General features: G+C 63.9%; 3 protein-coding genes across 6 annotated transcripts; 2 read left to right on the forward strand and 1 right to left on the reverse strand.

Annotated features, from left to right (window-relative positions):
* The first annotated feature begins 1,154 nt into the window (after nucleotides 1–1,154).
* On the forward strand, nucleotides 1,155–9,222 carry WDR24 (WD repeat domain 24). 2 transcript variants are annotated; one of them, XM_053957561.1, is made up of 10 exons: nucleotides 1,155–1,225; nucleotides 1,853–2,765; nucleotides 3,103–3,280; nucleotides 4,047–4,722; nucleotides 4,798–4,913; nucleotides 6,688–6,809; nucleotides 7,112–7,216; nucleotides 7,291–7,628; nucleotides 8,387–8,571; nucleotides 8,684–9,222. In XM_053957561.1, exons 2-10 carry the CDS (start codon nucleotides 2,285–2,287, stop codon nucleotides 8,850–8,852), a joined length of 2,370 nt encoding a protein of 789 aa, XP_053813536.1. In that variant the 5' UTR covers nucleotides 1,155–1,225; nucleotides 1,853–2,284; the 3' UTR covers nucleotides 8,853–9,222. The 2 variants fall into 2 exon arrangements, with proteins under 2 accessions (XP_053813536.1, XP_053813537.1); XM_053957562.1 differs by having other exon boundaries at nucleotides 1,174–1,233.
* Nucleotides 9,223–9,419: 197 nt separating this feature from the next.
* Nucleotides 9,420–11,414, forward strand: JMJD8 (jumonji domain containing 8). 3 transcript variants are annotated; one of them, XM_053957591.1, is made up of 9 exons: nucleotides 9,420–9,562; nucleotides 9,640–9,723; nucleotides 10,022–10,070; nucleotides 10,170–10,266; nucleotides 10,395–10,463; nucleotides 10,587–10,650; nucleotides 10,740–10,807; nucleotides 10,890–11,092; nucleotides 11,165–11,414. In XM_053957591.1, the coding sequence occupies exons 1-9, from the start codon at nucleotides 9,474–9,476 to the stop codon at nucleotides 11,243–11,245; spliced, it is 804 nt and encodes a 267-aa protein (XP_053813566.1). In that variant the 5' UTR covers nucleotides 9,420–9,473; the 3' UTR covers nucleotides 11,246–11,414. The 3 variants fall into 3 exon arrangements, with proteins under 3 accessions (XP_053813566.1, XP_053813568.1, XP_053813567.1); XM_053957592.1 differs by having other exon boundaries at nucleotides 9,427–9,562; nucleotides 10,531–10,650; nucleotides 10,958–11,092; XM_053957593.1 differs by lacking the exon at nucleotides 10,890–11,092 and having other exon boundaries at nucleotides 9,422–9,562; nucleotides 10,531–10,650.
* A 107-nt stretch (nucleotides 11,415–11,521) lies between these two features.
* STUB1 (STIP1 homology and U-box containing protein 1) lies at nucleotides 11,522–15,434 on the reverse strand. The gene is made up of 7 exons (XM_053957584.1): nucleotides 15,215–15,434; nucleotides 14,064–14,262; nucleotides 13,791–13,956; nucleotides 13,587–13,677; nucleotides 13,034–13,090; nucleotides 12,801–12,917; nucleotides 11,522–12,433 (listed from the first exon to the last, which is right to left on the reverse strand). Exons 1-7 carry the CDS (start codon nucleotides 15,398–15,400, stop codon nucleotides 12,308–12,310), a joined length of 942 nt encoding a protein of 313 aa, XP_053813559.1. The 5' UTR covers nucleotides 15,401–15,434; the 3' UTR covers nucleotides 11,522–12,307.
* Between the last annotated feature and the right edge of the window lie 725 nt (nucleotides 15,435–16,159).

Raw genomic sequence — 16,159 nt, forward strand, 5'->3', positions numbered from 1 at the left:
GCACCCCTATATCCCTCCAGTGCATCTGTACACCACCAATGCAGCCCATTTCCTCTCGGCACCCCCAGTTCCCACCCCGCAGCCTGACCCACAAGGCTCCCACAGACCCCCAGTTATTCCCTTGCTTCCCCATCCCCCATGCACCCACATCCCTCTGGCATCCCCAATCCCCTGGACCCCACATCTCCCCGTCACCCCCCAAATGCACACCCCCACGGCAGTGTGCCCCAAGCCCCCCAGTGCACCCACACACCCCTGTGCACCCCTGTAACACTCCAGCTCACGCCTACACCCTCAATGCCCCTCATATCCCCTCGGTACCCCCATTTCCCACCCTGATCCCTAATGCACCCCACATCCCTCTAAACCCCGTTTTCTCCCTGTCCCTCTGGGGTGCACCTCTGGCATGCCCGTTCCCCCCGCATCCCACATCTCCCTGACATTCCCATCCCCGATACACCCCGAACCCCCTGGTGCTCTCTCCTCCTGCACCCCCAGTCCCCAGTACAGCTCCTATCCCTCCCACTTCATCCCAGCGAACCCCCACTCCCAGCGCACCCCACGTCCCTCCGGCAGCGCCGCCAAGGCGCCCTGTACACTCCAATACCCGTTTATCCCCTCGCACCGCATTCCCAGGGCGCCCCACGTCCCTGTGGCGCCCCGCACCCCGCACTGCCCCGAACCCCAAGGCTCGGTGCCCGCCTTGTCCCCGCGCCCCAGCGCGCCCTGCTCCGGGCGGGGCGGGGCCTGGCTTGTGGGCGGGGCCTCACGAGCAGGGGCGGGGCACCTTGAGCGGTATGTGTGTGGGCGGGGCCTGGTGCGATCCGGTACAGGAAGAGGGCGTGGCCTCGTGCAGGGGGGCGGTCCGGGTACGAAAAGGCGTGGTCTAATGACGGGGGCGTGGTCTACGGGCAGGGGCAGGCTAGAGCTGCGGGAGGAGGCGTGGTCTTGCCGCAGAGGGGCGGGGCCGAACGGCAAGAGGGACAGGATGGGCGTGGTTACGGGTCAGGGGACGGTGTCGGGGGCGTGGCCTGGCAGCAGGGGGTGTGTCAGTGGCGGAAATGGGCGTGGCCTGGCAGCAGGGGGTGGGTGTCAGTGGCGGAAATGGGCGTGGTCTGGCAGCAGGGGGCGATCCCGTGGCGGAAGAGGGCGTGGTCTGGCGGGAGCTCGGCGGCGGCGGCGGGGCCTGCTCGGCTCGAGCTGCCGGCGGGGGAACCGGCACCGGGTACGGGGGTACGGCTTTGGGAACGGCACCGGGGCCTCGCACGGAGTGGGTCCGGGACCGGGTGGCAGCGGCAGGGGACTCTATGTGGCGGGAGGGAGTTGTGGAGAGGCCCCGGAGGCTCTGAGGGGCGGGAAGGGGCCCTGAGGAGGATACAGGGTGGGGGAGCCTCTGAGGGAACCCTGAGTGGGCTCTGAAGGGCTGGAGAGGGCCCTGAAGAGGCTCTGGGTCAGGAGCGGGCCCTGCAGAGGGAGAAGTGTGGGGTCTGAGGGGTCTAAGGGCTCCTGGGGGGCTGTGGGTCAGGAGGAGGGGATGAGGAGTATGAGAGGGCTGTGGGTCAGGAGCGGGCCTGATGGGGTTGGGAGTGTGGGACATGAGGGGCTGGGGGTGGCCTCAGGAGTAGGACGGGACCCTAAGGGTGCGCTGAGGGTGGGAAGGGGCCCTGGGGGGGTGGGAATGTGAGGTATGAGGGATCTGTGGGACCTGGCAAGAGAGGGCAGTGCTGTGGCAGGAGCTCAGCCTGGCTCTGGAGGACACAGCCCGTGGGACCCTGTGATCCCTGCAGGAAGCCTGGAGTAACTGCTGCCCCCACTCTGCTAGAGAAGGAGGGTCATCCCTTGGTTCTTGCAGGCTCTGGGGCTCCGAGTGCCCCACGGAGGTGACCGTGGCCTCACTTCACCTCACCTCGTGCTGCGGACGCTGCTCACTTCAGCCACAGCGCTGTACTTGACCTATATTATCAGCAACAGTGAAACATCTCGGGGTGTGGCCAAGGAGGGAAGAAGGAACCCAGAGAAGGTTTTCAGGAACTCCCTGAGAGGGAGCCACAGAGGGCGGCAGGAGGAGAACCCGGCGTGGGGCTGTATCTGCCTCCCACAGGCAGCTCTGTGGCCTCTCACCTCCACGGCCCGTTGATGCAGCCGCAAAAAGCCGCGGTCGGAGCCACCAGGGCCCAGCAGGAGCCCAGCCTGTCCCTGCCCAGCTCTGGCTGAGGTGGAGCAGGGTGGCCGTGTGGGTGTGCAGGAAGCCTGCTGGAGAGGGGACAGCACCCCGAGGACAGCCATGGAGAAGATGGCCAGGGTCACCACTGCCCTGGGGGGCAACGCGCTGACTGGCCGCACCATGTTCTGCCACCTGGACGCCCCCGCCAACGCCATCAGCGTGTGCCGGGACGCTGCCCAGGTGGTGGTGGCCGGCCGCAACATCTTCAAGATCTACTCCATCGAGGAGGAGCAGTTTGTGGAGAAGCTGAACCTCCGCGTGGGCCGCAAACCCTCCCTGAACTTCAGCTGTGCCGACGTGGTGTGGCACCAGATGGACGAGAACCTGCTGGCCACCGCCGCCACCAACGGCGTGGTGGTCACCTGGAACCTGGGCAAGCCATCCCGCAACAAGCAGGACCAGCTGTTCACGGAGCACAAGCGCACTGTCAACAAGGTGTGCTTCCACCCCACCGAGGTGTACATGCTGCTCAGCGGCTCCCAGGACGGCTACATGAAGTGCTTCGACCTGCGCAAGAAGGATTCTGTCAGCACCTTCTCTGGTACAAACGTGGCTGTTGCTGTCCCGTTTCCCTGTGGGGAGGCACAGTTTGGGAGCTTTGTCCTTTCCTTGCTTGTCCCTTCTCCCTTAGGAGAGTCAGGTGTTGGGGGCTTTGTCCTTCCCCTTGCCCAGGAGGAGGGTTTGCTCAGGGTGTGATGCCCAGAGCAGGGAAGGAAGGAGCTGAGAGGCATTTTGGTGCCTTTTCTTGTCTCTCAGTACTAGCTGGGTCTGTGTGGGTGATGGAAGACAGTCACAGCACTCCCTGCTACCTTCTCTCTGCGCCACGGCTCTTCCAGTGGGATTTTTAGCTTTGCTGGAGCTCTTGTGTCCCCTCCCAGGCCAGTCGGAGAGCGTGCGTGATGTCCAGTTCAGCATCCGGGACTATTTCACCTTCGCCGCCACCTTTGAGAACGGCAACGTGCAGCTGTGGGACATCCGCCGGCCCGACCGCTACGAGAGGATGTTCACAGCCCACAACGGGCCCGTCTTCTGCTGCGACTGGCACCCAGAGGACAGGTGAGTGCGGGGCCAGGCCCTGCCAGCCACCCGGACTTGCAGAACAAGAGAGACCCTAAAAACAGGATTGGGATTTTGTGGGCGAAAGCATGATCTGTGATACCCTGTCCCCTTGCGTCAGGGGCTGGGATGTTGCTGGGAGATAGGAGTGATTGTTACTTTGAGCATTTGGGGTGGTGTAAGGTGTTTGAGGTTTGTTTTTTGATAAATTAGGGGGTTTTGAGGCACTGGGTGTCTTATGGTTGTGTACAGCAGTGTCACAGCAGGCTCTTGCTCCACTGTTCAGCTTGAGGAAGGCACTTTTTGGCTGCTCTGGGACACAGCTCGCTTGTGTTCAGTCATGTTTCCCTCCTGCCTTTCCTGGGAGTTTGCTGGGAAGGATCTGGAAGGAGCTGTTACAGTGTGCAGGTCCCTCCTCACTCCCTGCCAGGCAGTGCTGCCACTGCTCGTGATCTTAGAGAGGCACTGAAATACGTTCAGGACGGCCTTTTCCTCTCTGCTGTGCCTGGCCAGTGGAAAGCAGAGCCAGGGGGAGCTGGTCTGACTGGGATGTGGCTCTAGAGGCGCAGGGCCATAACTGGGAGCAGGAAGGAGGGTGCTGCCTGACCTGGTTGTTGCAGAGCGGACGTGCCAGGGGAGCTCCTGGGAGGATGGGATTGCAGCCCAGCTGCCTTCCTGCAGCGTGCACGTGCTCACACCCGTGCTGTGAGCATTTCCGTGCCACGGTGGGGACAGAGAGGTGAACACTGATCCGTCCTTGTCCCAGGGGCTGGCTGGCCACGGGCGGCCGTGACAAGATGGTGAAGGTGTGGGACATGAACACGACGCGGGCCAAGGAGATCTACTGCGTGCAGACCATCGCCTCGGTGGCGCGGGTGAAGTGGCGCCCCGAGTGCAAGCACCACATCGCCACCTGCTCCATGATGGTGGACCACAACATCTACGTGTGGGACGTGCGCCGCCCCTTCATCCCCTCCGCCATGTTCGAGGAGCACAAGGACGTCACCACGGGCATCGTGTGGCGGCACCTCCACGACCCCTATTTCCTCCTCTCGGGCTCCAAAGACAGCACCCTTTACCAGCACATCTTCAAGGATGCCAGCCAGCCCATCGACCGGGCCAACCCCGAGGGGCTGTGCTACAGCCTCTACGGAGACCTGGCCTTCGCCGCCAAGGAGAGCCTCATCTCCTCCGACTCCAACCGCAAGCCCTACATCGGCGACCGGCGCCACCCCATCTTCTTCAAGCGCAAGCTGGACCCCACGGAGCAGTTCGAGTACATCTCATCCTCCAGCGCCCTCAGCGTGTTCGAGACGGACGTGGAGAGCGGCAGCATGGACTGGTTTGTGCACACGGCCAAGCAGTACGCGCTGGCCGGCCGGCCGCTGGCCGAGCTCTGCGACCACAACGCCAAGGTGGCCAAGGGGCTGGACCGCAACCAGGTGAGCTGCGGGCCAGCTGGTGCTGCAGAGGGGTGGTAGTCTGGGAAGGGCTGACAGGGACTGTGTTCCACACAGGTGGCTCAGACGTGGACGATGCTGAGGATTATCTACTCCAGCCTCGGCACCGTGTCGTCCACAAACCTCAACCACAGCATGGGGAAAGGCAGCACTGCCCTCCCGCTCATGAACAGGTACGGGGGAAGGCAGCTGCAGGGAGTGATGAGATGAGTGGGACAGCTCCATGAGCCAGGGAATGGGAACGGCTCCTTGGCTGGGACAGGGTTATAGAATCACATTATGGAATACCAGAATGGTTTGGGTTGGAAGGGACCTTAAAGCTCATCTCATTCCAACACCTTGCCATGGACAGGGACACCTTCCACTGTCCCAGGCTGCTCCAAGCCCTGTCCAACCTGGCCTTGGACACTGCCAGGGATCCAGGGGCAGCCACAGCTTCTCTGGGCACCCTGTGCCAGGGCCTGCCCACCCTCACAGGGAACAATTTCTGCATAATAACTAACCTGCCCCAGACACAGGGAGCGAGCAGGGACAGCTCTCCCTCAGGCTGTGCTGGTTTGCATGTTGGCATTGTTTGAATGCAGCCATTTCCCACGTTGGTGTGGGAAATGAGTGCCCAGTCTGGCCTCGAGCTCTGCAGCCTCACACACTGCTCCCTTCTCTCCTTCAACCAAAGTTTGGCCTGTGGCAGGGCAGGGTCTGGGATCAGCTTTGCAGTTACTGAATTAATGAATCACAGAATCTCTAACGTTGGAAAAGTCCTCTGATATCATTCCCCCAGCAGCACTGCCAAGGCCACCACATGATGCTGAACATCTCCAGGGGTGGGTAGAGACTCCATCACTGCCCTGGCCAGCTGTGCCAGTGCCTGACCACCCTTTTCATAAAGAAATTTTCCCAAAATCCAATCTAAACCTCCTCTGTCACAATCTGGGGCCATTTCCTTTTCTCCCGTTCCCTGGGAGCCTGACTCCCCTAGTTCCCCCCTCCTGTCAGGGAGTTGTGGAGGTGAGAAGGTCCCCCTTTAGCCTCCTTTTCTCCAGCCTGAGCTCCCCCAGCTCCCTCAGCCCCTCCTGGTGCTCTGTTCCCTTCCCTGGACACACTCCAGCCCCTGAGTGTCTCTCCTGTCATGAGGGCCCCAAAAGTGACCCCAGGATCTGAGGTGAGGCCTCAGCAGTGCCCAGGGCAGTGATGGTGACCAAGGGCTGGGGATGGAGGAGGTGTCTCATGGCTGGAGCTGGAACTGCCGGTGTGCAGAGGTTTTCTTCTAGAGCCTTTCCAAGGGAGAGCACAGCCCAGCTCTGCCAGCAGCTCGCTCGTGGTGGGCTGATGAAGCAGGAAAAGTTGTTTTTCCTCTTCTCAATGACATAAACGTGTGGGATGAGGACACCAAATGAGCCGCCAGACCTCGCAGGACCGGGTTTCCACAGTGAGTGACAGATCCTCAAATAGCACCAAAGGAAATAAGCACTGTCCTTGACCAAGCTGTGCCTCCAGCCGAGTGGCTGTGCTGCTGTCTGAGACACGGCAGGCAGCAGCCTGGGGAGCTGGGCTCTGCTCCAGCCCCATCCCTTCCCTTTTCCATCTCGGTGAAGGCCAAGCATGGTGATGCATAACTAACAGCTAGGCACCTTGGAGCGTTCACCTGCCTCTGAGGGAAAGGAGATGGAGCCAAGAGCCTGCTCAGCTCTGGAATTCTTCAGAGAGACCTTTGCACTGCATGTGCAGTGCCACCAGGCTTGGAGGAAGGGCTGTGATCACAGTCACAATGTGTCTTTATTTTTAAGTCACACAGTGGGGACTGGTGACTTCTGCACAGGAAGGGATATCACTGTATCTTATGTTTCTCCATTCAAATTGCAACTGGACACCTGTATCCAGGCTGTTTGCTGGCTGAAATGGAAACTTTATACTCCTCTGACAGTTAAATTTGGCTTTTTTCCCCAGTTTTAACCTGAAAGATATCCCTGCTGGGCTGGGCAGTGAGTCCAGACTGGACCGCAGCAAAGGAGAAAGCCGCACGGAAAACATCCTCATGGATTCCTCCTCCACCCTGATCAACAACGAGGGTAACGCCACTGGGTGGGCACAGTCCAGTCCCACAGCTCTTCCCTCCTCAGCCATAGATAGGACATAAACTGGGCCATTTATCCTGTGAATTGGGGTGGCTGAACGTGCTGCAGCCGCAGGCTGAAGGACACCGAGCCCCAGGGCCCTGCAAAAGGACAGCTTTCCCCCATGAGCTGGGTGACAGTGACAGTGGTGGGGAACTGAGCCGTGTGGCTTGGGCACAGCCTGGCATGCTGGGCAGGACACTGGGAGGTGGATCCAGTGGCAGGATGAGCTGATTTCTCTTTCCCCGGGCGTGCAGACAATGAGGAGACGGAGGGCAGCGACGTCCCTGCGGATTATCTGCTGGGAGATGTGGAGGCAGATGAGGATGACCTGTACATGATGGACCACGAGAACCCACACGGTGAGCGCACTGCGGGAGGTGCTGTCTGTCCCAGCTGGGTTTTCCCCTGCTCATTCCTGCTCTTCTCCTCGCAGCCGAAGAGCAGGAATACAGCCTTCCCCAGGAAGCCTTCCCGCTGCGCCACGAAATCGTGGACAACCCATCGGCCTTGGACCACCTGCAGGACAAGGCCGACTCCCCTCACGTCAGCGGCAACGAGGCCGAGACGGTGTCGCTGACCCCCGTGGAGTCCTTCTCGCTGATCTCCATTTCCCACTCTCTCTACGAGAACCGCCTGCCCTCCGACTTCTTCAACCCCATCGTGCGGGACACGCTGCTCTTCTACGCCGAGCAGGGCGACGTGCAGACGGCCGTGTCCGTGCTCATCGTGCTGGGAGAGCGCATCCGCAAGGAGATCGATGAGCAGACGCAGGTAGAGCCCCGAAGGGCAGGGCCACGCCTTGCTGGGACCCACAGGGGGGTGCATCCCAATGGGATGGGGCCCTGCCTGGGATTGGATTCTCCTCCAGCCCCTGGCAGGCCAGCTCTACACCAGGGTGAGCAGCTCCAGGGTTCCGGTACCTGCCCCACCACCAGTCCTGGCAGGGGTTTGAGGTGGGCCCTGCAGGGTCAGGATGGGGAGGTGCCCTTGCCCTGTTGATGCAGGGAAGGATGCTGTTCCCCAGCGTTGCAGAGTCATTCTCCCACTGCAGGGATCAGAGGACCACAGAATGCTTTAGGTTGGAGAAGCCCTCTAAGATCATTGAGTCCAGCCATTCCCCCAGCACTGCCAAGGCCACCACTGAACCATGTCCCCAACTGCCACATCAGCACAGCTTTTAGATCCCCCCAAGGGATGGTGACTCCAACGCTGCAATGGGCAGCCTGTGCCAATGCTTGACCACCCTTTCCATCAAGAAATTCTCCCTAATATCCAAACTAGACCACCTCTGGCACAGCTTGAGGCCATTTCCTCTTGTCCTGTCCCTGTTCCCTGGGAGCAGAGCCTGGCTCCCACCTGGCTCCACCCTCCTGTCAGGGACTTGTAATGTGAGAAGGCCCCCCCTCCCCGAGCCTCCTTTTCTCCAGGCTGAGCCCTCCAGGGGAATCTTGCCTTTGGGATGCAGGGCTGGGGTCCTGAGGGGGTTTCTGGGTGGATGTGGAGGCTCAGCTGTCTGTGGCTGTCCCCAGGAGCACTGGTACACGTCCTACATCGACCTGCTGCAGCGCTTCCAGCTCTGGAACATCTCCAACGAGGTGATCAAGCTGAGTACCTGCCGTGCCATCAACTGCCTCAACCAGGCTTCCACCACCCTGCACGTCAACTGCAGCAACTGCAAGCGGCCCATGAGCAACAGGGGCTGGATCTGCGACAGGTGAGGGGGCCCTGAGGGGCTTGTGGGGACAGGGGGATGGGGTGGGTGCCCCCGTTCCCTCTTGTTCCCGAGGGCTCTCCCTGCCCACACCCACCCGAATCTCCCCGTGCAGGTGTCGGCAGTGTGCCAGCATGTGTGCCGTGTGTCACCACGTGGTGAAGGGGCTCTTCGTCTGGTGCCAGGGCTGCAGCCACGGCGGCCACCTGCAGCACATCATGAAGTGGCTGGAGACCAGCTCCCACTGCCCCGCTGGCTGCGGCCACCTCTGCGAGTACACCTGAGCCCCCGCGGGAGTGCACCTGAGCCCCCCCGGGTACACCTGAGCCCCCCCGGGAGTGCACCTGAGCCCCCCCGGGTACACCTGAGCCCCCCCGGGAGTGCACCTGAGCCCCCCCGGGTACACCTGAGCCCCCCCGGGAGTGCACCTGAGCCCCCCCGGGTACACCTGAGCCCCCCCGGGAGTGCACCTGAGCCCCGGCCCGGGGGAGCTGGCAGCGGGGTGGGGCAGGGGCAGAGCAGGGCAGGCAGCGTGCCCTGCCCGATACCCCTGGCACCGCCCTCCCTGTATTTATTTGTGTAAATAAGGGCTGGGGGTGCACCCCCTGCCCGGCCGTTTTTTACTGGATTAAAACAAACCAGCAGTTGAATCGAGCCATGACTCCTGTCTTTGCTTCGCCTGGGATGGGCCCCGGCCCTGCGGTGTCCCCGCTGTCCCCATGCTGTTGTCCCCTGGTGCCGGGAGGCCACTTTAAGCCGTGAGGTGGGGTTCGCTTTCCGTTGCCCTTTTAAGGGATGGCCCTTACCGGGACCCGTAGCGACGCGCCCAGCCAATGGCTGCATCCACTTCGTTTCGCGGTGCATGCCGGGAATTGTAGTTGCCGGTCTCTCCGGTGCCGGTCCCCATGGCGGCGGCGCGGCTGCTGCCGCTGCTGCTGCTGCCGCTGGGCTGGGTCCGGCCCGGCGCCTGCACCGACCCTCCGGGCGGCGGCTGGTAAGGGCAGGGGCTGCCCCGGGACCGGTCCCTGTGCCGGTCCTGGTGCCGGTACCGAGCGGAGTCTCCCGTTGCAGGCTGGCGGGCACGGTGCCGGAGGAACCACGCTGCACCGTGGAGCGAGCGGATGCCTCCCTCACCTACTCCCTCTTCCTGCAGCGGTACGGGGCACCCGGCATGGTCCCGGCGCCCGCGGCACTGAGGCAGGGGGCCGGAGGACAGTTCCGGTGCACCGGGCGGGCTAACGGGGAGGGGCGGGCGGAACCGGGGGGCAGACCCGGGAGTCCCGGGGGAGAAGCTGGGGGAAGGTGGTGGCGACGGATCCCGATGCCCCGGGGGTGGTTTGGAGCCAGTCCCGATGCCCCGGGGTGGGTCGGGGCCCGTCCCGGTGCCCCGGGATGGGTCAGTGCTGGTCCCCGTGCTCCGCCCGTGCGGGACCCCGCTGGATGCCGCCCCCAGGTTCGCCTTCTCCCGGCCAGTGATCCTCGGTGGGGTCACGGACAATTCGGTGAGTGCCGGGAGGGGACAGAGGGTGCCGAGTGGGACGCACCTCCCGGTGCCCCGGGAGCGGCGGCAGCATCCCGGCTCCCTGCGCTCCATCCCCCAGGCGTTCCGAGCCCTCTGCACCCGGGAGAAGCTGCTGGCCGCCTTCGGGCCCTTCCCGGTGCGGCTCAGCACGGCCAACACCTACTCGTACCGCAAAGGTGAGCGCGGGGCCGTGCCCGGCTGCGGGGGTGCCGCTGCCCCGCTCCCCCGTCCCGTTCCCCCGCTCCCCCCTCCCGTTCTCCCGCTCCCCCCTCCCGTTCCCCCGCTCACCCCTCCGTTCCCGCAGTGGATGTGCCGTTCCAGGAGTACGTGGAGCACCTGCTGAAGCCGCAGGACCCGGCCCGGCTGGGCAGCGGTGGGTAGCGCCGCCCCGTCCCCCGCAGCCCCCTCCCCTGCCGGGCTCAGCTCCCGTGTCCCCCCAGACACCCTCTACTTCTTCGGGGACAACAACTTCACCGAGTGGGGCCCCCTCTTCCAGCACTACGTGCCCCCTCCCTTCCGCATCCCGGGCACCAGCCCCGCCTACAGCTTTGGGATCGCAGGTGGGTGTGCAATGGGATCGGGATGGGATCGGGATGGGATCAGGCCGCGACTGCGGGCTCTCCCCAGCACCAACCCCCGCTCCCGCCAGGCTCGGGCTCTGGCGTTCCCTTCCACTGGCACGGCCCTGGTTTCTCCGAGGTGATTTTCGGCAGGAAGGTGAGAACTGAGCCCTAGGGGAAGGATTTGGGGAGGGGGGAGAGAAACAAGCCCCTAACAGGTGTCCCTGGGCACGGGGAAGCCCCTCTGGGGCTGAGCCCGAGGGGCTGCAGGGGACCTGGGAGGGGACGTGCCCCCGGTGCTTTGCAGCGCTGGTTTCTGTACCCGCCGGATCAAACCCCGCACTTCCACCCCAACGAGACGACGCTGGCCTGGCTCCAGCACACCTATCCCACGCTGCCACCGGCCCAGCGCCCGCTGGAGTGCACCCTGCGCCCTGGGGAGGTGAGGCCAGGGCTGCAGGGGACCCCAGGCTTCCCAGCCAGAGCCGTGGGACCCCACTGGTGTCCCCTGCAGGTCCTGTACTTCCCTGACCGCTGGTGGCACGCCACACTCAACCTGGACACCAGCGTCTTCATCTCCACCTTCCTGGGCTAGGGCTGGCAGGGACAAGGACACGTCACCCCCATCCATCCCAGCCAGGCCAGGAGCTCCAGCTCCTGCCACCCTCAGGGAAAGGCCACTGCTTTTGGGACCAACTGCCTGAGAAAGTTCTGGTTTTTATTGGTCTTTACCTTCCCCCTTGGATTAAAGCTGTTCTACTGAAGCACGCTGTGTGTTGCTACATCCCTGGAGCAAACGTGGTCCCCGTGGGATGGCACTGATTCCCAAGCCAGGAGATCCCCACAAATGGCTGCCGTGAACCACTCCAGATCCTTTTCCACATTTATTGCTGAAATTTTTTTTATTCTTTTTATATATATATATATATTCTTTTAATGGACATTGGCAAACTTCCAGAGGGTGCTCAAAAGCCAGGCAGGCCATCGGCAGACCAGAATGCTGGAATCTCAGTTGGATGCAAATCTGGTGGTTATTTTTGGTGGGGTTTTTAAGGGATTTCATTAAAAGGAAGAACTTTAACCCAGGTGGTTGTTCTTAGGGAACCACAGTCCCAGTGGGGAAGGGGAGGTGGGAACCAGCCCCTTCCAGCCCTGGGGCAGTTGTTTACCAGGAAAAGCCAGAGGGTGCATCAGCATCCCAGTAAGTGGCTGTTTACTGGGAAGAGGACCCAACCCCGGTCAGGCAGGAGGTGGAAGGAGGAGGAAACAACTCTAATCACAGGGAAGGACGGGGCTCCAGGTGCTCATCCCAGCAAGCCCCCTGTGGCAATCCCTGGAGCGGGACGTGCTCTTTGGGGACTGTGGCTGCCCTGGCTGAGGGGGTGACAGACATGATGGCGAGGCCACTGCCAAGGAGGCAGCATTCCAACCCCCAGGCAGGTCCTGGAGCCGGCGAGGGGAGCCAGGGAGCCGCGGTGCCCGCCCAGCCGCTGCAGCTCCTCGGGAAGGGGACATGGTGAGGTGCCCTCGCCCAGTGCCAGGCCTGGGGCAGCTGGGGCAGAGGGGGAACAACCGGAGAGCGAGTAAGGCATGGTGCCAGCCCGGGGAGAGCCAGCTGCGCCAGGACACCCGGGCGGGCCAGCGCCGCCCCGGCCCCTCAGTAATCCTCCACCCAGCCGTTCTCCGAGATGAACGCGTCTATCACCTCCTTCATGGCGAGGTTGGGGATCAGCTGGTCCTGGGTCAGCGGACTCCGCGTCACCGGGTCAAAATGCCCCACGCGCTGCGGGGGAGGAGGCGCGGGGGAACCGGTTACTCCACGTGCCCGGGCTCAGCCCCGAGGCGCAGGTGGCCGTGAGGCCAGCGCCGCGTGGCATCTGCCCCAGCACCTGGGCACCTTCCCACAGGAAGAGGGAGAGCCCCTCAGAGGTGCCTCCCAGCAGGATGAGGGCAGGTCAAGGTGCGAGACCCCCGCCAAGAGCCGCCTCCGCTTTGGGCAGGGCCTGGCAGCACCTGTTCAACAGGGAGCTGCCCGGGCAGGTAACTGGGACCAAACCCAAGGAGCCTGTGGAGCCCTGAGTTGAGCAAAAAGATGCCTTCCCACCCAGGCAAGGTCCTGGGAAAGCCCCCTGCCCCTGGCCCAGCTGTACCTGGAGATGCTCCTCAATGTCCTTCCTGTCGTAGGTGATCCCACTGGGCGTGATGCAGGGCTCTCTCATCAGCTCAAAACTGATCTTCCCACACAGGTAGTCAGGGATGTCCCGCTTCTGTCTCGAGAGAGGCACAGCTGGGTCAGGAAAGTGGGCTGGGAGGTGGTGCTTGCTCAGAGGGGGGAGCAGGGTACACAGAAGGTTTACAGGATCACAGGCTGGGCCACACTCACCTTCCTCTTCTCATCCACTTGGGAGAAGAGCTCGTCCATGTCTGCCAGGTATTTGTCCTGAAAGAGAAGCCCTTGAGGACAAGGGGTCCCTGGTGTGCAGGGGCTACAGGACCCCAGGGAGAGCCCCAAAGCCTCCCATCATGGGTGTTGTGGCAGGTCCTTGGTGCCCCCTCTGCCTGTGCAGCTCCTGGCTGAAGCTGGCAGGAGTGATCCAGCTTACAAATAACCTTCCTTTGTGGGACTATTTTTATCTGGGATTAGTCCCCAGCACCCAGACCCACATGTGGCTGAGAGGCACTTATGTTTCCTCAGGGAACAACAGGCTCAGCAGGCGTCACCGCTGCCAGGCTGGGACAAGAGGTGACAGAGCAAGGGAAGCCATCATGGGGGGACACAACAGCCCTGCAGTGGTGGCTCGAGCTATAGAATGAAGGCTACTGTGCTGTGTCCCAAGGTTTCTCAGCTTTCACCTGCACAGCTGCAGCCCTGCCTCTTCCCTGGCTGCAGCAGAGCATGAGGATGGGGATGAGGAAGCCCCCAGCCCCCAACTCACGTGTTTGGCCTCGATGCTGGCCAGCTGAACACGGCTCCGGCTCTCGTCTGTGTTTTCCTCCTGCTGAGTCTTTCGGCACTCTGCCAGCTCCCTAGGACAGAGTGGGAGATCAGGGGGATGGGGGAACACTGTCACACCCTTCCCTGCTGCAGGGCTCTGCAGAGACACCTCACACAGAGCTGTGACAGCCTGGTGCCCCGTTACCTCTCCTTCTCGGCCACAATCAGCTTGGTCAGGTGGGAGTGCAGCTCGTTCTCCTGGTTGATGCGCTTCTCCTCGATGCTGTTCCAGCGTTTCTTCTTGGCGATGCGCAGCGCACTGGGGATGTCGTCCCCGAAATTCAGCCGCTGCTCCTTGGCGAGGTTGTAGGCTGAGGAGAGAAAGGGCACCTCAGCGCCAACGGCAGCGTCCCCGTCTCCCTCCCTGGCCCTTTCCCAGCAGACAGGAGCAGGGGACAGTGGCAGCGTGCCCGCTCACCTCTCTGCAGGTTGGCGATGGCCTCGTCGTAGTTTTCCATCTCCATCTGGCACTGGCCCAGGAAGAAGTGAGCCTTCACGGACTGCCCGTCCAGCTCCAGCGCCCGCTTGCAGTCGGCAAGCGCCTTGTCGTGCTGCTGCATCTTCAGGTAGCACAGGGCCCGGTTGGTGTAGTACACGGCCACCAAGGGGTTCCGGTTCTGCAGGGACAGGCCCATGTTGGCGCTGGCGGCAGGGCCAGGACGTGCTGGCGGTCGGGTGACAGCCCTGTGACTCGGTGAGCCAGCGGCACGGCGCCGTCACCCTGGGCAGGGAGAGGCAGCAGTGCCAGCCGGGGCGTGCACCCCGTGGGGAGGTGCTGGCATGGACTGGGGACAGGCTGGGGCCGGTCCCCATAGGGCAGCCGATGTCCCTGCCCCCACAGGGGACTGACTGTCTCCCCCGGCACCTCGACTGTCCCAGGCTGGCTCTGCCCTACCCAGCACAGCCCAGGGACACTGCAGGCCTTAGGGGAAACGGGCTCAGGGTGGGGGCACTCTGGGGAGGGGGTGCAGGGGAGTCCAGCTTGGAGTTGGGTGGGGGAGAGGACGGGCTGGGGGTGTCCAAGTGCAGAGAGCGGGCCAGGGTCGGGGGGGTGCCTCGGCCAGGCCTAGGGGTGGTAGCCCAGGCCCAGGATGGGGGGAATCAGGCCCAGAGCTGTGTCCAGCCCTCCCCAGGAGGAGCCAGTGAGGGAACAGTGTCCAGATTAAAAGGTCCCATGTCAGGGGTATCTTGCCAGGCCCTGAGGAAGAACAGTGCCCAGCCCAAGGAGGCTCCACCCTGGTGATATCCAGGCCAGGGCTCGGGAGATGTCCTGGCTGGCGGGAGTCCCATCTTGCGGGAGTCAAGGCCCGGTGTGTGGCGGGGGTGTCCCAACCCTGGGGACCCCACCCAGGGTTGGCCAGGCCAGGTCCGGGAGGCTGTCCAGGCCAGGGGGGAGGTTGGTGTGTCCCGTCCAGCCTGGGGCCATCGAGCCCAGGGGGGAGGTTGGTGTGTCCCGTCCCGGGGGTACCCAGGCCGGGCCCTCGGGGAGGCGGTGCGGGCGTCCCCTCCCCGGTGCTCCCGTCCCGGGGGCCGGTCCCGCTCGGGCCGGGGGGCGCCGCTGGGACTCACGATGGCGCGGCCGTAGCAGGCGGCGGCCTCGGGGTACTTGCGGCCGCCGAAGAGCCGGTTCCCCTGCTCCTTGTGCTCCTGCGCGCTGTGGCTCTTCTCGGGGCTGCCGCCGCCCGCGCCCCCCGCGCCCGGCCCCGCCGCGCCGGGCCCCGCCGCGCCGCCCTCGCGCTCCTCCTTGCCCTTCATGGCGCGGCCCGGGCCGGCGCTGGGGCCGCGGCTCCGCTGGCTCGGGCGGCCCCGGCGGCTCCGGCTCCGCCGCTCCGGCCGCGCACTGCGACAGCGCCGCTTCCGGGGCGGGGCCGCGCGGGGCGGGGCGTGCTGGGCAGGGGCGGGGCCGGAGGGGAGGGGGCGGGGCCTCCGGTAGAGACGGGCTGCCGCTCGGAGGGCGGGGTCAGTAGATTAAGGGGCGGGGTTATGTATATTAAGGGCGTGGTCTGTCAGGCAGGGGTGGGGAAGGGGCGCGCTGTGGGGGCGGAGCTAAAGGGCGTGGTCAGCGACGAGTGGGCGTGGTCTGGGTGTGGTTCATGGGTGGGGGATGATGGACGCAGGGGATTGGGGTGCGGTTTATGGGTTTGATGGGGTTTGATGGGAGGAGGGCGCACGGAGGGGCGCGGGAGGATGGATGAGGGGCCTGGCTGGAAGGGATGGGGTGAAAAGGGGGGCTGGGGGCGTGCGAGTCCAGGGGGCGCCGACATGGAGCTGATAAGGGTGGGGTCCGGGGGCCCCGATGTGGGGTGGGTGTGAATAGAGGGCTGGGGGTGCAGGGGCAGGGCTGGGAGTGGGGCGGGCTCGGCTGCCTGCTGCCAGCGCCGGGTGCGCTGCGGCGGGCGGGGCGGATGGGCCGGGGGTGGTCTCAGTGCTGCAGCCCCCCCCCCGCACCCATGTGCCCCCCGCGCTGCCAGCCCCGCGGCGCTCGGCCGGGTGCCGCTCCACTTATCCCGGAGT

Source organism: Vidua chalybeata, chromosome 16 (assembly GCF_026979565.1).
Source record: "Vidua chalybeata isolate OUT-0048 chromosome 16, bVidCha1 merged haplotype, whole genome shotgun sequence".
NCBI classification, from domain to species: Eukaryota; Metazoa; Chordata; class Aves; order Passeriformes; family Viduidae; genus Vidua; species Vidua chalybeata.